Below are 24,516 nucleotides of genomic sequence, written 5' to 3'. Positions count from 1 at the left end.
TTTAAACAATATTCATTGTTTTGGAAAGCAGTGAATATGGATGTCTGATGAGATGTGCGTCAGCTTGAAGTTTTTGGAGGGTTAATTATTAGAAATGAATGTACATAAACACACTTCATTATAAACACACTTTATTGCTGTTCTTTGAACACGTACAGCAGGGGTCACCAACCTTTTTGAAACTGAGAGCTACTTCATCGGTACCGCGTCACATGAAGGGCTACTCACCTTTGAACTACAAGAGTTCAAGCTCACCTTATCTTTACGCAATATAAATAGGTTTTACATGTTTTTGACATCTTTAAATCTATGTAAATACAAGCATGATTAAAAGGGAGGAGAAACTGAATAAAATAGCATTTTAAATGCAGCTCCCTGGAGGGTTGTGCTATTTTTAAACAGGCTTTTGGGCACCACATGTGGTCCTGGGGGCTACTTGGTGCCCGCAGGCACCATGTTGGTGACCCTTGACGTATAGTTTAATAAGCACAGTTATCAGTGTAGCAGAACAACATAAACTAGATAATAACATGTTTAAAAACACATACAGTATAACTTTTTATCTCATTAAAATTAGACAAAAAGTTTCCTGTTTTTGATCAGTTACAATTACCAAAAGTATTGATATTTGTAAAAACACAGATGATTTTTTTCTTTTACTTTTCTCAAAGTTTACATATATCAATATTGCTCTACGCTGAAACAGTTTTGGAAGGTTCAGGTGGTGTCATTGTTTTGTGGCTTCTTATAGGTTAATTCATTACATCCAAGGTAATTAGAGACATGACCTGGATTTATTAGAAGTCAGCACTTCAGAAATCATGGGAAAGTCAAAAGAAATCCCCCTGTCTGTGATTTGCTGATGCTTGAAGGCTCTGTGTTCATTTGTAAACCAATTGGATGTCTAATACACTTAGCATCAGTGTTCAGGAAGGAGACTGGTTCCATGTCCCGGCATTTAACAGATTTCTGTGCAAATTCTCTTCATCTACATACATCAAATCAAAAGAGAGAAGCAATGAGAGTCGTTATCTGCAGTAAAATCAGTTCTGTCCATCATGGGCTGAAAGACCAGTAAACGAGGAAGAAGCTGTAGTTTGAAAAGCAACATAAAACAGCACATTACGGTTTACAATTGTGGCAGAGAACTAAGATATTTATTTGGTGATATGTGATGTGGTTTAATACATCTTATATCAAAGTGTTTGGTCCTAATGAACAGCACATTTGGAGGATGAGGAGAGTAGATACTGAGACATCATCTGAAGACATTGGCCAGAAATTTAAAGTTTAGACACCGGTAGGTCTTCCAAAAAGGACAATGACCCAAAACACACAGCCACATTAGTTACAAAGTGGCTTAAGGACAAGAAAAGTCAATGTTCTGGAATAGGCATCACAAAGCCTCAATCTCAACAGCTGATATTCTTAACTGTGCTGGTTTTATCTTTTAAATTACACAAGGAAAGCTGAGTTCATGATAGTCCCAAAGTGGAGTGGCCTCCCAAAAGGTGAGCAAGGCAGCCTACAAACCTTCCCCAGTCTATCAGGGGAAATGAGCCATAACTCTAGAAAACCATGCTGAGAAGCAAGTGGAAGAAAAAGTCACACAGTTTACCACTAAAGAGGTGAAGGCATGTTTACGTTTACCGAGAAAGCGCATGAAGCCTTTGATGATCTTGTAAATGACCATTGCAGGTGAATTAATCTCAACAACACTTTTTATGCAGGTGAACTTATTAAATATAGAGCAATGACGCCTGCACACTTTTCTGTCGAGCTATTACTAACACAAGAACACACTGATCCTCTCCTCTTTTAGAGCAATCAGTCTTTAGGCCAAAAAATACAGTGAACCTTTCGATGGTTAAGTAAAACATTAAAGCTAATAAATCTTTGTCCAGTGAATACATGTGGATTCCAATCAATAAGAAAACATTTAGTTATCACAAGTGAGAAGCCCGGAAGTTTGCAACATACATGATTTTGTGACTAAAAACGTCTGACATTTCAGCATTGATGTACGTAAATTTCTAGACCTTATAGACTTTCTGACAAGACTTATCAAATGTCTTGATATGAAAAGGCAGGATAATATGTAATTTTTTTTAAAGTTGCCTTTTTACAACAGCTGCATGTATTAAATGTCAGGACAAAAAAAGTATAAGACCAGCTTGAACACAATTTGAGATGGCTAAATGTGATTCTGGTACCCAGTTTTCTGGACTCATGCTGGTTTCCTGGTTATCGCGCTCTGAGAGATTACTGCTTGCAACAGACTTTCATGTCCGGTCATGCCCAGTCATTATTGCAATATCTGTTGTTCCACTTGTGTAACTCTTTACTTGCAGCATTTTAGTTTTTCAGTTGTTTGAATTGCACCTCTCACACAATTAAGTAAACTCAGTATCAGTACAATTAATGGGCTTTTGAGAACATCAAAATATTAATTCCCAAGTTTAAAATCAAAGTCGTCGTCGGAATGTGCGGGTCCCTCATGCAAGTCCTGTAAACTAAATATATTTACATTATTTACATTTAATGAATATGAACTGAAGATAAATCGATATGGTCCAGAATTAGACACAAATGGATTTTGGCAATCTTTTTAGCAGTTTTCCTGCTGCTCTAATCCTCAAATTGTTGAAACACAAATTGTTTCAATGAATCATTAGTTGGTGTAGGAAATGAAGTTAATGTTTAACTTATTCATATACTGCAGTTTTCTGGCGTTTTTAAAACTCTAAGTAGATCTTATTGCCAAAAAGTTTGGCACAAACTCCAAAACAGATGGTAACTTAAGCATTGTTAGTAAACTAACGGGATAACATTTTGTCATCTTTGTTCATTTGTCGCAGCTCTAGTTTTCTACTAAGTACCCAAAATGCTTCATTTTATTCCTAAGTATTTTATATGGTTTGTAATGGTGTGCTGTTGTCCATCAGGGGGGGGGGCAATTTTCATTCGCCAACTCCATCAACAAAAACAACGTATCTCAGTAACAATTTCCTTGCGTCAAATTACGAGTCTCAAAGACATTTCTGTCAAGAATCAAGAATCAGAATCACAAAATTTTTGTTGTGACCGCTCAGACAGACACCGGCTGCACACAATATATACACAGGTAGACAGCCATTTATAATATAGATAGATAGATAGATAGATAGATAGATAGATATAACCTGTTATTTTCAAGCCTCAAAATAACAGGGTGACTTCTTTCACCACTCAGTCACATGCCCTTGCTTACTAATTAGTGCTTTGCAAGTCTTCACTTTGGCATTACATATTGTTGTGGTTTAACATGGTGAAATCTTGATGTGATTGCATCCCTTGTTAATTACTGCTAATAATTTCAAATGCTGCAAACTGTAGACTTTGTAATATTTTGTTTTTGCAATTTGCAAAACCAAGTCAGATGACAAAATTTTGGTCTCAAAGGTTGTGTTAATTATTAATTAAGATGTCTTTTGATGTTTTTTTTGTGTTTTGAGGTGTCTTCAAGCAGAGCGAAGATTTTTCCTTTAAAATGCACGCTTGCATCATTGTCGGCTTAGTAACAACTCTAATGCTTGGTTCTCTGGGAACCCGATATTTGAGCCGGACACAGTGTTTGGCTTTTAAAAAGTTTATTGTAAAAGATGTGGATGGCGGCAGAAGAGACAGGCAGGAATGGCTGGAGACCGCAGAGTCAGGCATGATTGTGGCAGAAATTTGCAGATTTTACCAGACGACGCAGGCAGAGGTAGACTTGACCAGATGCAGCCAAAGAGTCCCCAGTGAGGGAAAAGTGAGACACAGAATCCCCAGGAGCAACCCGAACCAGGCGGCACAGACAAGCACCAGGGAAGCCAACTAGTGCGGGCAGGACAAGAACATGTCCACAGGATCAGCAGTCTGAGAGACACAAACACCGGGGGAAAACACACAGCAGCAGTGAGACGAGAAGAGACCTTCTGGCAGGGATGAGGCAGGGATAAATAGGTGGAGAACCAGGTGGACTGAATTGGCTTAATTAGCAGCAGCAGGTGAAACTGATAAATGTGAGCTGACTGGTGACTGGAAAGTGTAGCGTGTGGATTGGAGAAAGATCAGCCAAACAGTCCATAAGATCAACAAAAACCTAAATCATGACAATAACATTGTCACTTCTACACATACGTCCAGACAATTTTCTTATCAATTTTAAAACTGGTCTCCCTGTGACTCTGCAAGGGTAGGATGGATGGAAGGATGGACTGAACTCCATATATTTTACACAAGAAAGAAATCATAAAATCTGGTAAAACATTGCTTGACATACATGTTTATCTGGTTACTGTCCTGCCTTAAAGTGTCCCTCAAGCAATTATTTCTGCAGTGTGTAATCAAGATAAAAATTAAAAAAATAACATAAAAAACAAAAGAAATTAAAACACTTTTTTCTGCTGAAAATGTACTTTTAATAACTTTATGTCCTTATAACACGTATACATATTGGTCAACATTTGTTCTTGACGTGTGGCAATACGATTTTATCAGCCTGACATTGAGGGAGGAAAAAAAAAATCATTCTCATTTCAAAGTTACACAAATGTTGTCTTAATCAGATCACACAGCAGGCGAACATGAAACTACAAGATTTTGAAAGCGATGTTCTAAAAACTCTTCCCTTTTTTGAGATAATAGCAGTTTTAAAAAAATCTATTTTACGTTTTAGCTTAGTTTTCTTAAATATGTTTAAAAAATAACCTCAGAGTGTTAAATTTACACAAAGAAAGTGTAGTGGTGGATCAACATTAACTGCTTGTACGATAAATTGGTAAAATACAAATATCAGTTTGAAAAGCAAAACAAATTAATTGTTTAATATGTGAATCATAAACTAAAGAATGTTTAATATTCTGTCGTTATGTGCTGTAGATTTATTATGTGTTATCACATAATAAAGCTGAATAATTGAATATTCTATTTTGGATTTTAGACCATTTAGAGAATTGACTCTTAACTTTAATCACAGGTAGGTGCAATTCTGGTATGTCTCCCTTTCCAAAGTTGAAACAAAGATCTTGTGACCTTCATTTATTCCTCAAACTATGTACTGTGTATATATGTATAACCAACATGTTCAGTTCTAAGCAAAAGCTGCTTTTTTAAAGTCTATGAAAGTAATTTTTTGGGGGTGTAATCAAAAAAGTTCAATTCAATTAAATTTTATTTATATAGCACCAATTCATGAAACATGTAATCTCAAGGCACTTTACAAAGTCAAATTCAATCATATTATACAGATTCGGTCAGATTATACAGATTTGTCAAAAATTTCCTATATAAGGGAACCAGTTGATTGCATCAAAGTCCTGACAAGCAGCATTCACTCCTGGAGAAGTGTAGAGCCACAGTGGACAGTGGTCTGCATTGTTGATGGCTTTGCAGCAATCCCTCACACTGAGCATGCATGAAGTGACAGTGGAGAGGAAAACTCCCCTTTAACAGGGAGGATAACCTCCAGCAGAACCAGAACCAGGCTCAGTGTGAACGCTCATCTGCCTCGACCCACTGGGGGTTAGAGAAGACAGAGCAGAGACACAGATACACACATTGATCAAGGAGTACTTTCTATGTTTTATGGTAATAGCGGATTGATCTGTCTTCCCTGGATGATGTCACAGCTAACAGAACGCCAGACCAGGTGTACCTTCTATGAAGAAAAAAAGAGAGAGGACAAAAAGTTAAACGATGAAATGACGACAAGCAATGCAAATTGGACAACAGTAGAACGGAGCAGAGTGAGAGAAATAGGCCCTGATGTCCTCCAGCAGCCTAAGCCTATAGCAGCAAAACTATAGAGATAGCTCAGGGTAACATGAGCCACTCTAACTATAAGCTTTGTCAAAAAGGAAAGTTTTAAGATTAGTCTTAAAAGTAGACAGGGTGTCTGCCTCACGGACCAAAACTGGGAGTTGGTTCCACAGGAGAGGAACCTGATAGCTAAAGGATCTGCCTCCCATTCTACTTTTAGAGACTCTAGGAACCACCAGCAGACCTGCAGTCTGAGAGCGAAGTGCTCTGCTAGGAACATACGGGGGTAATTTCTATATGGGGCCACTTTGGCATCATGAAGTCATTAAAAGGGCCGGTTGCACGTGTATAGACGATACTTTTCATTTCATAATTTCATTCCAGTTCACATAGTAGTATACAAAATGCACAGTAACATAAAAGTAGCACCCTTAGGCCCAGTTTATACAGTTTATCTATCCAAATTAAAGTTGGTATTGGGGTGAGTTACACTTACAGGAGGCACAGTTTTAGCCACTTTATACACTTTAAAAATATATATATGCCTTTTTTTCTGGCTCTCGAGGGCCAGATAATTTACCTTAACGGGCCGGATTTGGCCCGCGGGCCTTGAGTTTGACACATGTGGACTAGAGCATTTAATTGCATTTGCTCATCCTTTATTCAAAATATACATAAACTTTAGAATAATTGACAAAGAATAGAGTACTCAATCTTTTTTTTTTTTTTGCATCTTGGAAATTGAAATCCTACATTATAAGATTTTACAAACTTGCCCCTTTAACAAATGAAACCTAATCTTTGATTGATGGTAGCATCACTGCGCTTCTTCAGCAAAAAATTACGTCTGCAATGGTACATTTCTTTTAGAAGAATACAGCTGAGAAAAAAAAACAAAGTCTACATCTGTGACATCCTCAAATACTTTCTGAAAGAGGACAACCATGGGAAACACAGAGAATTGTAAAGTACGCTTCACCATATATATTCATATATTTGGTGAATTAATCTACTATCAGGTTTAATTTTGTCACTGTGTGGTTAAAATGTGTAACTTTTTTACCATTCTTCCAGAAACATCTGCTCAGCAATGGAAACCCAACCCACAAGGGCCTCTATGCTCCGCTCTTGAGCTAATCAGAAGGTCCCATGAAATTTGAAGGTCTGCAGCAATTCACTCTGCAGAAAGTTGGCGACCTCTACAAATTATGAGCTTCAGGATGAGCCTGTGTTGTTGCCTCACTATTTTAAATTAAATGCTGCAACCTTTCCAACAATGCATTTTCATTTATGGAACATGCCCACAGCTTTGAAGATGTGTGCTTTATTGTGAAGCAGGCAATGTATACAGAACTGACAGAATAACACAGGCAAGAAGATTGATGCTTGAAATACGTTTAGAAGCAGGAATTAAAAGCTTCTCCAGAATGGCTTCTTGAGTCTAATCAAAACGACGATGTGCAGACTGGTATTTGAATGAACGTTTATCAATCTGCTGCTTGTCTTGCTGTTCCTGGTCCTGTTGCTGCTCGTCCAGTTGCTGCTCGTCCTGTTGCTGCTCGTCCAGTTGCTGCTCGTCCTGTTGCTGCTCGTCCTGTTGCTGCTCGTCCAGTTGCTGCTCGTCCAGTTGCTGCTCGTCCAGTTGCTGCTCATCCAGTTGTTGCTGGTCCAGTTGTTTTTGGTCCAATTGCTGCTCATTCAGCTGCTGTTGGTCTGCTTGTTCTTCTGCACGTTTCTTTCCTCCATGAATGAGGCTGGCAGGAGAAAAAACATTTTTACAGCACAATGTAACAAGGTAAGGCAAGGCAGGGCAAATTTATTTATATAGCACAATTCAGTACAGAGACAATGCAAAGTGCTTTACATGATTAAAATATAGGAATAAAAGCAAGTAGGGATAGAATGTAGAAACAAACAAGAACATTAAAACAGTAAAACAGTTTAACTAGAGCATTCAAAGGCAGTTTTAAACAAATGTGTTTTTAATCTTGATTTACAAGAACTCAGGCTTTCCGCACTTTTACAGTTTTCTGGAAGTTTGTTTCAGATCAGTGGAGCATAGGAACTAAATGCTACTTCTCCGTGTTTGGTTCGTGTTCTAGGTATGAAGAGCAGACTGGAGCCAGAAGACCTTAGTGGTCTGGAGGGTTGATACACTGATAACAAGTCTGTGATGTATTTGTGATTAACGACTCTGTGACTTCATGATTAACGAAATGTTTTCACACATTGACTCATTATGCCAGCAAATTTGCAAATAACTGAGACAAGGTCAGTTTAAGTTTTTACCCGTGAAAAAAACCACCAATTGATTTTATAATGTGTCCAAAAAAGCATTCTCCAGGTTGAGCCAGCAGGACAACCATGGACAAGACAAGGAAAACTGCAGTGGACTTCATTCTGTGATAAAAGACACAAAACAGACATTAATCATTTATACAACATGGCTATGAAATATACTTTTTGGTGTTCTGTACATAAGGTTTAAGCTTACACTCTCTGCCTGGTATACCATGAACAATTTTTCTGGCTTGTGTGTGTATGTTTGACAGAATATATTTTGTAAAAGTTACTTATGGCTTTGAGAAATCTGAATTAAATGGATAACAAACATTTTTGTTCATCACATTTTTTCTAAATGGTACATTTCCTTGAGGTTCACAGGTGAATGTGGCTAAAAAAATAATATTTAGTTCTTACCTTTTCGCTGAGAGATCAAAATGCTGTTTACTGTGCTGGAAGACTCTCAAATGATAGTTATCTGCATCCTGGTAGAATGCAGCAACCTGTATATATCTGCATCACTAAGATAATTATAATATTGAGAAACACATTGTGATTTTGCAAAAACGGGTAACCATGATGACTGGCATCTGGTCCACGGAGTATTTCATCTCAGTTTCACTTTTACCAACAGGGTAGGTATTTTAGTGTGGCCATTGATAAATCACAGAAATCTTGAATTACGATGACCTGTTGGTCCGTTCTTTGACCCTTGATATTTTTACATGTTACTTCTGCATGTCATTTGCAGGCACAGCATGGCTTTTTATATTATTTTGCAGATGCCACCCATCTTTACATCTTTTAATTGTCCCAAATCACCAGGATTCAGGATCTAAATCCTGAGTTGCATAAAAGTTCCTGTTGTTAAACATGGACAAGAATGACGTGATCTTTGTTGGCTTCAATGCATAAGACACTCTAAGAAGTAAACATCGTTTGTCACTGACAATCAAGGTGGGCCAAAACCATAAAAAACTTGACTCTCATAATAACAGGCAAGGCAAGCCAAGTTTATTTATAAAGCACTTTTCAGTAATAAGACAGTTGGAAGTGCTGTACATGAACAAAACAAAAAGCAAACAGAGGAAAGGAAGCAGTGCAGAGACGGGAAAACATTGCAGAGGCAAGCACATTGCATTGAAACAGCAGCAGGTCTGATAAAGTGAAAGAGAAGTTGAAAGACAAACTTCAACATTAACAGATAAAGGCAACTCTAAACAAACTGGGTTTTGATCTTGATTTAAAGCAACTCAGGTCTTCAGCATTTTTACAGTCCTCTGGGAGTTTGTTTCCTTATTAGTGGAGCATAAAAACTAAATGTTGCATCTCTGTGGTTGGTTCTGTTTCTCGATATACAGAGTAGAATTGAGCCACAAGACCTGAGTGGTCTGGCAGGTTGATGCACTGATAACAAGTCTGTGGTGTATTTAGGTGCTAAGCCATTCAGGGATTTATAGACTAAAAATAGTATTCTAAAGTCTATTCTCTGAGATACAGGGGGCCTGGGGAAGGACTTTAGAACTGGGGTTATGTGCTCTACTTTCTTAGTCTTAGTGAGGACGCGGGCAGCAGCGTTCTGGATCAGCTGCAGCTGTCTGATCCACTTTTTTAGGCAGACCTGTAAAAAAAACCCTGCAGTAATCAATTCTACAAAAGATAAATACATGTATTACTTTTTCTAGATCCTGCTGAGACATTAGTCCTTTAATCCTGGAAATGTTTTTCAGGTGATAGAAAGCCGACCTTGTAATTGTCTTTAGATGCTTTTGGAGGTTCAGGTCTGAGTCCATCACTACACCCAGATTTCAGATCGGTGGTTACTAGTTGAAGCAGCTGAAGCTGTGAGTTAACTTGTGATCACTCCTCTATTTATCCAACAATTATTACTTCAGTTTTATTTTTATTAAATTATACATAATTTTGGCACATCCATGCACTGATTTCTTCTAAACATTTACTCAGCTCTTGGATGGGTTCATAGTCAGCTGGTGACATGGTGATGTAGAGCTGTTTGTCATCTGCATAGTTATGGTAGCTGATGTTTTTCATGATTTGAGCTAGAGGGTGCATGTAGATATTGAAGAGGAGGGGACCCAGGATGGACCCTTGGGGAACCCCACATCTGATTTTTGTCGTCTCTGATGTAAAGGTACCTACTGACACAAAAATTGACTTTGGAAATGTATAGACTTTGAGTGATGATCAGGTCTAAAATATGTCACTGTTTTTGTGTGTTGGCTGTTTAACATGTTGAGTTAAACCAAAGAGTGTCACGTTTCTTTTGCACATCCCCCTTCAAGGTTGTCATAATCAACACATATCACAGATAGGAGGTCATTAAGATCATTAATAAGGTTTCATTTGGACTTAGGAGGCCTGTAAACATTCAGAAACACCTTTTTCCACTTTAGTGAATAATTAAACAAAGTTGCCACTCCACCTTTCCTTTACTGTCTGCTCTCACAAAGACAATTGTAGTTAGGAGGCATCAAATCTATCAGAATATGCGCTTCATTAAATTCATGTAAGCATGTTTATGTTAAAAACATAACATCAAGGTTATGGTCGGTAAAGAAGTCCTTGATTCATTTTCCTAACAAAGATCTAATGTTTAATAAAGCCAGTTTATAGGACTTAGTGGTTGATCTGACTGACTGTATCTGGCATTTTTTTTTTTACTTCTAAGTAGGATTGTTTATTGTTTTTTTATCCTTTTAGCTTTGCTCTTTCTGCCGCGTATCATCACAGATATATTGCAGTTAATAATTCAAGGTCCCTGTGAATGACACACATCTAGTGTGTATGCTTAATCAGAATTTTAACTGTCATGATGAGTGTTTGATTTCACTAGATTAATATTCATTAGCATAGCTCAAAGAGGAATACTTGTGTGAAACATAGATATTTACATTAGGTACATTTTATTAAAATAAATGAAGGTTTGACTGCCAGATAAAATTGCTAAAACATTAGTAATAATTCTTGCATTTTCCAGAAATTTTATTTTAGAATAGGCAAACAAAATCAAGTAGTTTTAAAGGGACATTTCGTGGACAATTAATGATAATTAAGTTCTTCCTCTTTCTCATCAACAAAGTTTTGCAGAGGGTATTAATGATTTGTACAGCTGTGTTTCTGAACTTGTGAAGGTTTTAGTGAGCCTTTTGGACCCATAATCCAGAAGTAGTAGAAAATTTGACCATAATCCATATATCTGCCCCCTCCCCCTCCCCTCAGACAGAGGAGTCAAATGAAGATTCAAAAAAATTGCCCATAGGACCAAGGAGTACTTGCAGAGGACTTCAGAAACACATGGAAATAGCAGTTATTGGTTTCCCCATGAAAAAAAAGTATGTTTGAAGTTTGGTGCCTAAGATTTGTGTTGCTCTGCGACAGACTGGCGACCTGTCCAGGGTGTACCCCGCCTCTCGCCTATTGAACTCCTGGAAATAAGCACCAGCACCCCTTGTAACCCCATGAGGGATAAGTGAGTAAGAAAATGGATGGATGGTTCTTCATCATTTTATTCATAGTTTAATTATGGGACATTCATGAAGCTACAAAAAGTCAGTGATTCTTGACCACTGATGTTGGTCAGAAATATTAAAACATTTTATTGCAAGGAAAAACACAAGTGTAAAGCTTAAAATCTTGGGATTCTGCTTCAGAAAAGTTGTAGCTTTGCTGCAAGTTACTTAAAAAACACTAAGTAAATGAATGGCTAAATAAAATAGAAGGAGGAAAACAAAAAGGAAAAATAATGTCTAAATAGGTACAGTGTAATAAATATGACAGATATCACATTTTCAGTTTGCATAGAAATCGGCCAAAATACAACCGCTTGCAATAGTTTGCACCCATAAAGTTGTGCGTGTCTTTAACAGAGCTGATAATATTGTGAAACATTGCTAAAAGGGTTAACTATATGGCATTACATGTGAATTTGTCACATTTTCTAACATGCAACTAACATGCAAGTCCAGACAACAAATACAGCCAGATGCCTACCCCTGACCCATTGCACTTTTGATACGTATTGATTCTGGTGGAGTTGGACTGGCTGTGCAGCCACTATAGTGTCCAGGCATCACATCATGCTATCAGTAATGACACTGACCCCAGTCAAATGCAAAACTACTAAAAGCAGTCAAACGAAAATGAGGAGGGGGAAAAATGTGTGTGGTCTTTACGTGCAAAACCATTTCTGTTTTTTCTGCACCTATTGTTAATTTTATTGACACTAAAACAGCCGACACTGATTTTTACAACCACTTCTGCTACTGTTAGGTCAATATTCCAGAAGTTAATCTAACTTGATATTATACTCCAATTAAAATGTGCTAATTTTTTTTATTTTATTTAGTTCTGTGTACTTTCATATAAAACTAGATACCCATGGAGGTCTGTCAATAACCATCAAGAACCACTTTTGAGTTTGGAAGACAGACATGCAACTGTATGTGAAATAATGCGCCTCCAAAACACATCCTACAGGTTTTGATTTTAAAGTTCAGTGTTTATTCCCGAATAAGAAATGTTTAATTCATTTTTGGGATTCAACCACAGTAAAATATTCACAGATCATTGGTTTTAGTCTTTCCGCATTATGGATAATATTAAGGCAACATCTCAAAACAGCAGCTAGGAAGTTAAGCCTTGGGCACAAGCTGATCTTCCCAAAGAACACTGACCCTCAGGGCACTACCAACCAACACTGCAGTCAAGAGGAACAGGCCCATACTACAGCACAATACAGTGAGAAGTTTTCCAGGTTTGACCCAAGTCATATACTCAAAAAGCAGTGCTGCCAAACATTTGTGAAAAATATGGAAACAAGCATTTATATAACCATTTGTCTCAGTATTTCCTAAAAATTATAGCACTACGATAAAGAGAACTTCTATCATGCTTAACGTACTAAATGGGTTGTTTACAGGTAAATAGAAAAGAGATGGTAATGTCATGAAGCAGAAATGGAGGACACAGAATTCTGTCAGACGAGTATATGACGTTTAAAGGCAGTTTATTACCAAGACATGCAATGGGTGGGAACCGGAATGACAGGTAGAATGGCAAAAGGAATAATCAGAGTCTGTAGTCAAAAAACAATCCAAAGTCAAGCAGAATCCGGGAGCAGAGTCAGGTTGCAGAAACAGGTCCGTTTAACCGGCAGGCCATCGGATTCGACAGGGACAAAGCAAGCTCAGAAAATCAGGAGACAGAAACGGATCGGATCATGGGCAGGCAGGCAGACAGAAAACGCAAGATAAGACTCACCGGAGGTTTGTAATGATCTGGCAAGGAAGAGCAGGCTGAGACGGACATAAATAAGGGGATGAACAGGTGACCGGAGATGAAAACTAATTAACTGCAACATGTGGAGCTGATCTAGAGGAGGGTGGTGGCTGGAAGTGGACTGAACTGATTGGTTAGTGGCTGGTGACAGAGGAGTGACAGGCTAAATAAAGAAAAGTCCAAAACTAAACCTAAACAAAACCCAAACTATGACAGGCAATGTGTAGGTATCGACTGATTTGTCGGACTCATACTCCATAAAAGAAAAGTAAACAAAAAACATTCCACAACACACAACAATAATAAAAACTATAAAAGACAATTGTATCAATGCTTCCATAGAGCTGACAGGTAACACACAGTACTGACACAGGGGCTCACAGAGACTCGATTAGGGTGTTCTTACCGTCAGTTAGACGACACACAAACCTGTGTGTCAAACTTCGCATCAGCGCAGGGAATGAGTTCACATAGTATCAAGCGATGTACATCATGTCTGGAACAGTTTGATTTGTACTCTGTCTGTGCAACTGTGAAATTTCCTCGCCAGTGTTGCCATGTGCATACAGACTGCGACTCTGCCGATTGATATCATCATCACCACAAAGCCTGTTTGTGATAATGTGGCCCAAAATACTTTGTTTCACCACAAACACTAAGTGTTTGCCCTGACAAATAAAGGTCTGGGAAACAGATATGAAATGGGGGTACAAACTGTGGAATTGGCAAAGCAATGGTTGTGTGTTCTTACCTGCAGAGCGTGAAAGTTAATTTGTATAATTTTTCAACATTACAAAAAGATACTTGCCTACTTTATTTGTAAAGCACTTCAAAACAACCAAAGAATAATGAAAAAAATAAATAAAAAAAGAGTACAAAATTGTTTTAAAGGTAGGCAGTAAAGGGGCATGTCTTATAACTAAAAGAAGAGCATTACATTATATAGGAGCAGCAAAGCTATGTCCCTTCTGAGCGTCCTTTTAAACCTCATGGAGCAGCTGATCAGCTGACCTGAGGCATCAAGCAGGAGAAAATGATGGAACAGCTCAGAGAGGCAAGACGAGACAAGACGATGTCAACTTTTAAAAACAAATAAGAGCATTTTAAAATGGACTCTGAAATCTACAGACAGGCAGCGGGTGGAGTTGAGTTGGTCCCTCTTAACGACTCTGGTCAAACCTCTCTGACACTGGATTCTGGCTGAAAACCCGAGTATGATGTCAGGTTTAAAAAAAAACACAGCTTGGATAAATTTCACGTAAAAAAGAAAAATCGCAAGACAGAAAAAAGTAAAAAGTTCTGGCATTTCCAGAATGAGCTGAAAGTTGTGAAGCATTCAATGCCCGAATTAGCACAAAGTCTTTGGAAGAAACAAAAAAATAACATGAAGCGTAATAGGAATGCTATATTTTGATTGCTTTGCAGCATTTAAAAAAATATGTGCAAGAAAAAATAACCATGACACATAAAGTATTTACATTTTTAATTCAGTAAGAGAGCCGATCTAGCCTCTTAGATATAATGCTACCTGAACAATTATATGGTGCTTTACACACTTTGTACTTAGCAAACACTGCTCTGGAGGGGCTTCATAGTAGTTTTAACAGATAGTCATCCTTCTGTGTGTGAGAGATGGTGAAAATGTCAGGGTTTTTTGTAGTTAAAAAAAGGTAACACTGGAGCAAAAGAAAGAAAAAGAAAACAGGGACCATCACTCGATGTGTTGAGCCATATACATCTGATATCCATATCTTTGTTATTAATTATATTTTTAAAAAAGATAAACACTTTGGTTGAATTTAGAATTTATTGAGTGACTCTCATGTGACCTGAAACAATACATACAAATTGTTAGATCACCAAAGGGTTGAAGTAAAATCTTTTAAGATGTGGTTGATCAAGCAAATGTTTTTATATGCTTCAAAACAAGAATCAAAGCATCCTCAGATTTGCCTCTAATCGACACGTTGCCGTGCAAATTTGTGTTGAAACAAGTGCTTGTCAAGCTGCTGCTGGTCCACTTTCTCCTCTGCAAGGTTCTCTTTTCCACGTACGAGCCTAACCAAGACAAAGAAGGTTTAGGGTGTTACTATCAATATATGAATTTGAAAAACAAGGATGGAGGCCCAATTTAATAAAAGCTGATAAAAGTTTGAGAACATTTCCGTTTTTCAAGATGTTCTTAACTACACCAAGAGTAGAAATGTCAATACTTACTTGGTTATACCATGAACTGCTTGAGTAATTCCATGGAAAAGTAATCCGAAAATTCCCTCTCCGGGTTGAGCCATCAGGACAACCATGGACAACACAAGAAAGACCCCCGTGCACTTCATCCTAGGAGAGAAAAGACAACAATGGACAACGTTCTGATTGCAGGTCGAGGCCCATAAAATGGTGTAAACTTTACTCATGTTATATTGTTAATAAGGGTTAAATCTAATATAAACTTATTCATCCATTTTACCACTTGTTGTCTGATTAAACTCAATTGCTCATTCACAGATTATGGATGTTTGATCATTAAAGCAGCAGACCTCTCATCTAAAAAGCTTTCTCTAGTTTTCTTGCTTAGATGAGAAATAAAACATCCCAAAAAGCCAACAAAATGGAGCCCTGGTGCCTTTTAATACAACACATTGGCTTACTGTGATCTAGTCACACCATCCCATTTGGTATTTACAATTAATATTTGAATAAAATTGTAACTAAACTATTTAGTTCTTACCTTTAAAGTGTATCAAAGTAGAATGGTGGTTGTATACCAGCGGTTAAATGACCAGAGGGTATGGAGAGATCTGAGTACCAGAGGGTGTTCACTTCTTTATATACTGGCCAAAAGAGAGGAACATCGTCATTGCGCAGTACTTGGCAATGTTGCAAACCTGGGCAATAAGAGCCTACAGGCACATCAATAAATGTATCATCTCAACCATTTCAATTTTTTTCCCCCAAAATTAGTTTTACTTCCTGTGTATTTGATGTTGCAGATTTGTTAAAATGCATTAAAATTCCTAAGAAGATACATTTTCACCTGTATTTATGTAAAAACCACAGGTTTTGTAGCATGCTGCAATTATAACAGTAAGAATGATTTTGTGTTGTGCAACAACTTTTCATTGAAGGATAATCAAAACAGTTTCAGGACTGAAAAAGAACTAGATTTAACTGTTTTTCTATGACTTTTTTGGCTTTATGTTGGACTGTGTGCACAGGGTTGTATGCCTTATCTTGTGTATCGGACATAAAGTGTGTAATGGAAGTGCAAAAGCATATCTCATTGAGGTTAACAGCTTATTGCTGTTTTATTAGTTCCCCAAAATATGTGCTAATTAGATCTATTATTAGTCCGAAGACTCACCCAAAAGCTCTTAGATGGGTAGTTTTCTTTCCTCTAACAAAATAAAAGCATCATGAAGGAAGGGGTTTAAGATTGGCAACAGAGAAGGCCCGGTTCCTTCTGAGCTTACCCCTGGTTCTCAGTACTGATGAGAGCAGAAAGTCAGCTGACGTAAGAGATCGAGATGGCACAAATGGCTGTAAAAGATCCAAACCCGCATTCACAAAGATTCTCAGAGAGAGCTCCTATCTTAGCCTAAAAATTAATTCCAAAGAGTTTTAACTTTAGAGTGATCTTTTTTTTCCGTGTCCTTTCTGACAGCGTAGCGTTAAGAATTACTGTCTTAATGCCAAAGAGAACCCAACAAATTTACTTTCACAAGTGGAGCCTTACTGCTTTTGTCATAGTGCTCCGCTTGATTTATATATGCAAAAGGCTTTATGAGATATTATTTTGGGACTATTTCCCATTCAATGGGCACAACAACGCAAAGGTAAAAGAGAAAGAAAGGAACAAAAAAGGTGACAAAAAAAGAGTAGAGGAACAAGAGAGAACAATGTAACATCCTCGGAGTCTGCAGAGATATATATAAAAAGAACAACAAAACTAACCGATTAAGTATTACAGGTACAAATAACCAATGCTTTGATAACATCACTAAAAAATATGTAGTATTGTTTGATACAAGATGTATAAAGTGATGGGTAATGATAGGGTTTTTCTGTATAGAAGTGAATCTGTAAGCACCTGGATTGCACTTGTATTTGTAAGGTTCATCCATAAAAAAATGGTCAATGGTGGTTGTGGGGAGCCAAAGACACGTTAGATAGTGTCTCCGCTTCCTTAGGTTCAATGTTTGAACCCTCTGGTAAAATACTGATGAGAGGGAGGCATTTGACTTAGAGATTATATATTTTATCAGACACATTAGATAGTGGCCATAGTCTCAGAACTTGACCTGGGAACTTTCAAATAAAAACCAAATCTGAAACTGACTGCAGTGTTCTCCAAATAACAATGCATACAACCAGATTTCCACCTCTGATTGGTTCAAACATTCTGCTCAGAAAATTAAAAGAACACTTTTAAAACACATCAGTTCTCATTTAGAAAAAAAAATATGCTGGTTGTCCAAACTGATATGGAGTGTGAAATATGTTAGGAACGAGGGGATGCTGCATCAGTTGATGAACAGGAAGATTTTCAACCCTCCCACAGGGAGCTTAATCTGTGGTCATCGAGGAGATGAAATTGAAAAACTGATGCAGCAGGCAAGAGAAATTTGCTAGAATGTCATTACAGCACCTCAGTTTGTTTGCCCCACGGCATCACTTAGCTCCTGGATGGTAAATAAATTAGGTTTATTTATTAAGAGCCATTCACAGACAAAACCACCACACAACACTATATAGAAAAAACAATAAAATTTTAAAACTATTAAAATTAAGTTCCAACAAAAGGAAGATCAAATAACACAAAAAACACACAATGAGAATAGTAAAAAGCCCATTTTTACTAGAAAGTTTTAATTGCATTGCAGAATCAACTAAACACAGCTGTGGAGGCCGGCTTTTCCCAGAACTCAGTCCTCCTTGGTTTTTAGTCTTTTGTGTGTCTGAGGTGGCACCAGGTGAGGCACCAGGTGAACCTAAACATAATGGTTATTTAACAGAGGTTAAATAGGATCAGGGGGTATGAAGAGATCTGAGTTTCAGTGGTCATTTACCTCTTTATATGTCGGCCAACATAGATGAAAATCATGCTTGCACAACATTTGCAGATTTTGCAAAGCTGGTCATCTATAAAATCTCACAGATCATCAGATAATTTTTTTATCTCAACCATTTAACAAAGGTTTTAGAGAGCATGTACATTTTATCCATGTTTCCATGTACGTTTTGGTTTTGTTGGACTGTGTGCAATAGGTTGTGGTCCTTATGTTGCTTATTGGATATAGACTGTAATGGAAGTGCAAAAACAGGCCTCATTGAGGTTAACAGCTTATCTGCCGTTTCATTAGTTCCCCAAAATACGTGCTAATTAGATCTGTTAACAGTCCTAACACGAACCCAAAAGCTACCAGATGGATAGTAGATCAATAAAAAAGAGCAGCGCAAAGGACAAATATTAGTATTTTTGCATGGGTTCTAATGGTTTCTGAGGCCCTTCTGTCAGTTGTTGCAGTAGGACAACAGCGAGTAAGCATGTAAATGTGAAAAGGTCACACAGTTATTTTTGCGAGTTTATCAAAATTATGGTTTGATTTATGACCAAAAGGCAAGTTTATATACAAGCCTTTTCTTCTGTCAGCTTGTTTATTTAAAAAAAAATACTAGTAAGATAGTGAAATCTACGTATGGTTGCTTTGCACAATAAAGGTTACATTTAATATATTTGTATCCTGGTAAATACCTGGGTTCTTAATCATAAAACAGTATCCAGATCTATACTAAAAGTTTATGTATGGCTAATAAAATGGCATACAGCAAAATAAAATCCTAATTTATAAAACCATGCACACACACACCAGCTAGCAATCTCCCTTCATAAATACAAGGTCATTATAAGCGAATTAGATGATCACAACCACAACCAGCATTTTAGCTAGCCGATGGCACGCTCCACAGCATTAAATCTCGCCTCCTCTGCACTCTGGTGTTTGGAGAGACGTTAGAACCCAGAACATGGGGAGTAGTCACTGTGCCCTATAAGTTATAGCAGAATGCTCTGGAGTGTCTAAATCGGCATTTTAGCCGGTCATCATCATGGGCCAGGAAATCTTTGATCCCCCTGAAACTACGTTCCCTCCTAATTACCCCTATTTGCAAGGTCTTCCAGCAGCATTGCATCCATCGCACATCTATGTGCCTCCCCATAGCATTTAAATGTTTACAGCAATCAGTGTGATTCCCTCACGCCTTGTCACAAAGTATGTGTTAATCTATGGCAGGCATCACCCTAGCGATCATCAGGGACAGGAATCTGATGGTAGAAAACTCAGATGAGATGTCGTGCGGACTTGATTCAACTTGACTTACGGGCTTTTTTTTTTTTTTTATCAGTTGGAAAGGTCCTTTATGTATGGTTATGGCTCACCAGCCCTAGCATGAATAACACTGCAGTTTTGAATGCTTGTGACAAAGTCAATTTAGTCTGATTTAACATCTGAGAGGAATCGTGATGCAGTGTGGCTGCAGTTCACCACTTTACCATCTGTATCACCAAGTTTTGATGTGGAAAGTGACATGTGCGAGATTTAGGCCCCGTTTTATGCGTATGCAAGCTTTACAAATGAGAGTTAGATAATTTGTACCATCAAAAATGCCTAAAGGGCTATAGTTTCTTTTCACAATGAAGTATCTATAGATATGTAGATGGATGGCTGGATAGATGGGATAGAACTCATGATCTCTGCTTTCAAGCATATGTTACAACCCTTTACGCTCTTCAGACAAATTCTGCCACTCACCAAGACGAGACAACAGGATGTTTTTTCTTTTTTTCTGGTTACAATACATTCAGTGATCCAACCAGCTACACATGGCTTTCATATTCAAGGCCTTGCATGAATTGTTTGTGCGCAACTTCAAGCCAGATAACTGCCTTTTGAAAAATAATATGCCAGCGAGTGACATTTGAGCAGCAGGTACTTGCTCATTTCTGAGATTCATTAATTGGAGTTGCAGATTTTCAGGGTTTTTTTTTTCTTCAGGCCAGTAAATTGAAAATATATGCCAAAAAGTCTGTTAAAGGCTGGCCTTTTTTTTTTTTGCTGTCACTGCATGACGTAGATTTGATCAGCTAAGTAAATTCTTGACTATTTGGACGCAATGGCTCAAATTGTATACATTTAATTAGTCTGAATTATAACCAGAGATATTACGTTATTAATGATCTCTATGCATATCTTTAACACTGACATTATCAGTATCCTTCTGTTGATGTCAAAACAAGGATATTTTCTCCTAAACTCTGAATTCATTCAAGGAATAAATTAATCCAGACAGTCGTGTGCTATGAAGCTCCTTTATTGATCTTTATTCTACCAAAATTAATGACCAAAAACTCACTCTCTCTCTCTCTCTCTCTCTCTCTCTCTCTCTCTATATATATATATATATATATATAAAAATTAATTATTTTTCCATGCAGATTTGGTCATGTTTATGCTTTAAATTTAAGAAAAGAAGTATCCTGTTGAGTTTCAACATAGCATTTTTACACTGCGAAGTAAAGACGTTATTCTAGCAGCTGGTCATTCTCCTGCTGGTCCAGTTGTTGTTGGTCTTCCTGCTGGTCATCTTGTTGGTCTTCCTGCTGGTCATCTTGTTGGTCGTCCTGCTGGTCATCTTGTTGGTCGTCCTGCTGGTCTTCCTTTTCATCCAGTTGCTGCTGGTCTTCCTGCTGGTCCCTTTGGTCCTTTTGCTGATCCAGTTGCCGCTCATACGCTTGAAGCTTTGCACGTTTGCCGTCTCCACTGAAGAGGCTGGAAGAGAAGCAGCTTATTCAGCACAAACCGAGAACACTTTCTGCAAATAATGAACATTTGCATCACTGGTTGTGAAAGAGCTGAAGTGATCCAACAATTTATTTAAATGTTTTGCCGCTAAATCACGGATAAACATTTTTGAATTGCGCAACAATTGCATTTAATTAGTCTAAATTGTGCAAGAATTGCAAGTGTTGCTCTTCTCCTTACCTGTGAATTGCTTTAATGCCAGACACGATATGGTGAATAAAGCCCTCTCCAGGTTGAGCCATCATGATCACCATTGAACACACCAGAAAAATCCCAACACACCTCATCCTGTGGAAATCAAATTGTTGTTTTTAATGTACACAGATCTCTACAAGTTACGATCACTTATAATTCAGTTTTATTTTTAGTGCCAATCAGCAGCGAACGTCTCAAAGCACTTAAGGCAAAAATAAATAAAAATAAATCATATACATTCTAATTAAACAATGAAAAGCATATTTAACACATTATTTAAATTTGTAAAAAGGTTTTTTGTCATTGAACACCAAGGCAGTTACATCAAATCACTGACTTGCTTTGAATCACTGCAGCAATCAGTCCTCCCAAACAAGTCTTTAGTGACAGGCGACACAAATAAAATGTCATCTTCAAACGTTTCATTCATTCTTTGTTTGTCATTTGTTTAATTTACATGATCTTATTCCAGTTAAACACTACAGGAAAGAACTGATGCAGAATTATTGATCTGCACACATTTCTTGTCACAATTTTGTGCATTTAGGCTTAAATTTCAAAAGATGCATCGTAGTTTTTAAGGATTCTCCGGTAATGGCTAACGTCATGCGAGCTACTTCCATAAGGATTGACTGCTGGTCTGTACATTTGTTAGTTTTTGCAGCTTATTCAGAAAAAAAGAAAAAAAAGAATCAAACTTCTTATGCTAAATGGTCTGAAAACTTTTGATGGCATGTAAAAGAAGAAATTCCAGCCTAATTCTGGCCTATTTACAATACATGCCTCAAAACTTCCTAGCATTCAAAATCCTCATTATATATTGATGCTCCTAATGTAAGATGTAAACTTACATTTCAGAGATATACAGATTATCCTTCTTTCATTTGCACACAAGTGTTTTAAAATATTTGGTTCTTACCTTTCCACTGCTTCTGGGACCGATGGCCGTTGATCAGAATAGAGCTAGCACCACAAGTTACAGAAATGGGTGACGAGAAGTGTTCCGGTAGCTCTTTATATATTTGCAGAAGTAACTTGATTCTAATATTGTGTAACAGCTTGCAAAAAGACCAGAGATCAGGTTTTACATGTCGACCAGATTTTTTTTCTATTTCATCCATGCAAATAGCTTTGTCCAATCAGAGATTTATTTTCTTGTGCTTCCGTTTAGTTTAGGTAGCTCAATTGAAACACCACAAGGAGCAAGGAGTCGTTTTTTAATTGTTTAAGGTGAGACCGTTTTGATCTCATGAATCAAAGGATTTTTCTTTTGCCATGCTTCAGATTGTCCAGAAATGTCCAATTTAAAGAACTTTTATGAATATGGTCCTGATTAACATCAGGCTTAGTCAATAATTGTTCAAGGCATGATTTCTTGGTTTTTGTTTTCGAGAGGCTGAAAAACCCAAGCATTAAAATACATTTTCCGAAGACAAAGGAAATGCACCTAATACCTTCAGTTGTTTTTCTTCCAGATTATAAAAAAAACGTAAGACAAAGAAATGATCACTGTAGTTGCTGTGGGAATATTCAATTTAGATGAGAATAATTATTGCAACTTCGTTAAACAAAAAATAGCATGACACCAAAAAAAAATTAATTCATCTCTCAGACTTCACTTAGTCGGATTGTGTGCTGTGAGCATTTTGCAGAGATCGACTGATTTTGTGTGGCGATGATATTGCAAGAAAAAATGCTACATTATTGTTAATGTTTAGACTATTCCCTCATAATTTCCTCAATATGTTTCAGTCTAGTCTATCTATGTGTTTCCAGTTCAGGACTCAAGTCAAAGATCAATGAACTGCTTGCTGAAGTAATATAAAAGTAGGACTAGGACTTAAACTTAATGTAACTTAGCGTACAATTTAAGTGGACAGTAATTGTTATGTTATAAAAGAGTTTAACATAAATTCTTTACCTTTTTTAAATTTCTCTCAAAATACATCTCAGAAATGATACGACGATGTCAAAGGAGAGCTATTTGGAAAGAACATATGTGTTTATTTACATTTTATTTATAATATAAAGTGGAACATTGTTTATACCCCTCTTAATAATAAGTGGGAAAATCTTTATTGGCAGTTCTGCATTTAAACCTTTTCGTATCAATGCTCATCTGTTTTTTGAATGCTTCCACTCATATTTTTGACAGTTAAATTTAGGTTATGACCTCTAAATATTTGTTGTTGGAAGGCATCCTTGCAACTATCCTTTGCTTCTTCCACAGATTCAAGTTGGAATTTCAGCTGGGAAAATCAAATACCTCAATGTCACTTCAATTTAGAAGAAATATGTTGGAAAAATAAGTAATTATTTCAATCCCGAATCTACTGGGGCATGAATAGTATAGGGTTTGACTGTATATATGTGAAAAGTACCATCGAGCACCATGCCCTGTGGAGCTCCACAAACACCTCAGGTGATGCTGAGGTCAAAAGAAGACGACTGTAACCTCATAGTTGAATATATAAGGAGGTGTACATTGAGGTTTGGGGTTTTACATTATAAGATATGCTCAAAGTCCACGCTAAGAATCTTTAAGCAAATATTTTTATGTGAAAAATGTAAACTTCTATAACTACTTACAAAAAGTTTTGGTTGTTTCACAAGTAGTACTGAAATGTCAAGGTGGATCTTTGATGTTCTGATAAAGAACATTTAATGCTAGTGTGGTACAGAGTTTCTTGTGTTTAGGCTGGAATGACTGATTTGCCTGTTTTGGAGAGGCTCTAAGTACTTGATTGTTTTATATGTTGTTGTTCCACATCTATATTTCAGCTGGCAACATATTAAAACTAGTTGAGTTACTTTTAATATATACATTTAATGTCGGATTTCTATTCAAAGGCACATTGGACCTTTTTCGGGCCTGTTAGATTACATATCTGCCTAGTTTCATAAATTAATTTGGTGGAAATACAGTATAAGACCCTAACCTTTCTAGTACAGGATACCTCCCAATATGGTAGGTTTGATTTCAACTTTGGTAGGGACACTATTGGTCATAGGTGTCATTGGTCTGACGTCATTGGTCCTACGCAATTTGCATGCTCCTATTTTTTTGATGATTGACTTGAGCATCAGGGCGCGCTTCGTC

At 37.2% G+C, this 24,516-nt stretch overlaps 2 protein-coding genes across 2 annotated transcripts; both read right to left on the bottom strand.

Moving 5' to 3' along the window:
• Positions 1-7,085: 7,085 nt before the first annotated feature.
• Positions 7,086-8,688, bottom strand: LOC105938915 (ataxin-8). Its single transcript, XM_012880857.3, has 3 exons — positions 8,482-8,688; positions 8,071-8,181; positions 7,086-7,535 (listed from the first exon to the last, which is right to left on the bottom strand). Exons 2-3 carry the CDS (start codon positions 8,178-8,180, stop codon positions 7,223-7,225), a joined length of 423 nt encoding a protein of 140 aa, XP_012736311.2. The 5' UTR covers position 8,181; positions 8,482-8,688; the 3' UTR covers positions 7,086-7,222.
• Positions 8,689-20,846: 12,158 nt separating this feature from the next.
• LOC105938916 (ataxin-8) lies at positions 20,847-22,442 on the bottom strand. The gene is made up of 3 exons (XM_021307709.2): positions 22,336-22,442; positions 21,402-21,509; positions 20,847-21,188 (listed from the first exon to the last, which is right to left on the bottom strand). Exons 2-3 carry the CDS (start codon positions 21,506-21,508, stop codon positions 20,942-20,944), a joined length of 354 nt encoding a protein of 117 aa, XP_021163384.2. The 5' UTR covers position 21,509; positions 22,336-22,442; the 3' UTR covers positions 20,847-20,941.
• Positions 22,443-24,516: the final 2,074 nt, after the last annotated feature.

This window comes from Fundulus heteroclitus, chromosome 15 (assembly GCF_011125445.2).
Source record: "Fundulus heteroclitus isolate FHET01 chromosome 15, MU-UCD_Fhet_4.1, whole genome shotgun sequence".
Lineage (NCBI taxonomy): Eukaryota > Metazoa > Chordata > Actinopteri > Cyprinodontiformes > Fundulidae > Fundulus > Fundulus heteroclitus.
The sequence above is the reverse complement of the archived record's forward strand: the minus strand, read 5'-3'. Positions and strand labels throughout refer to the sequence as shown.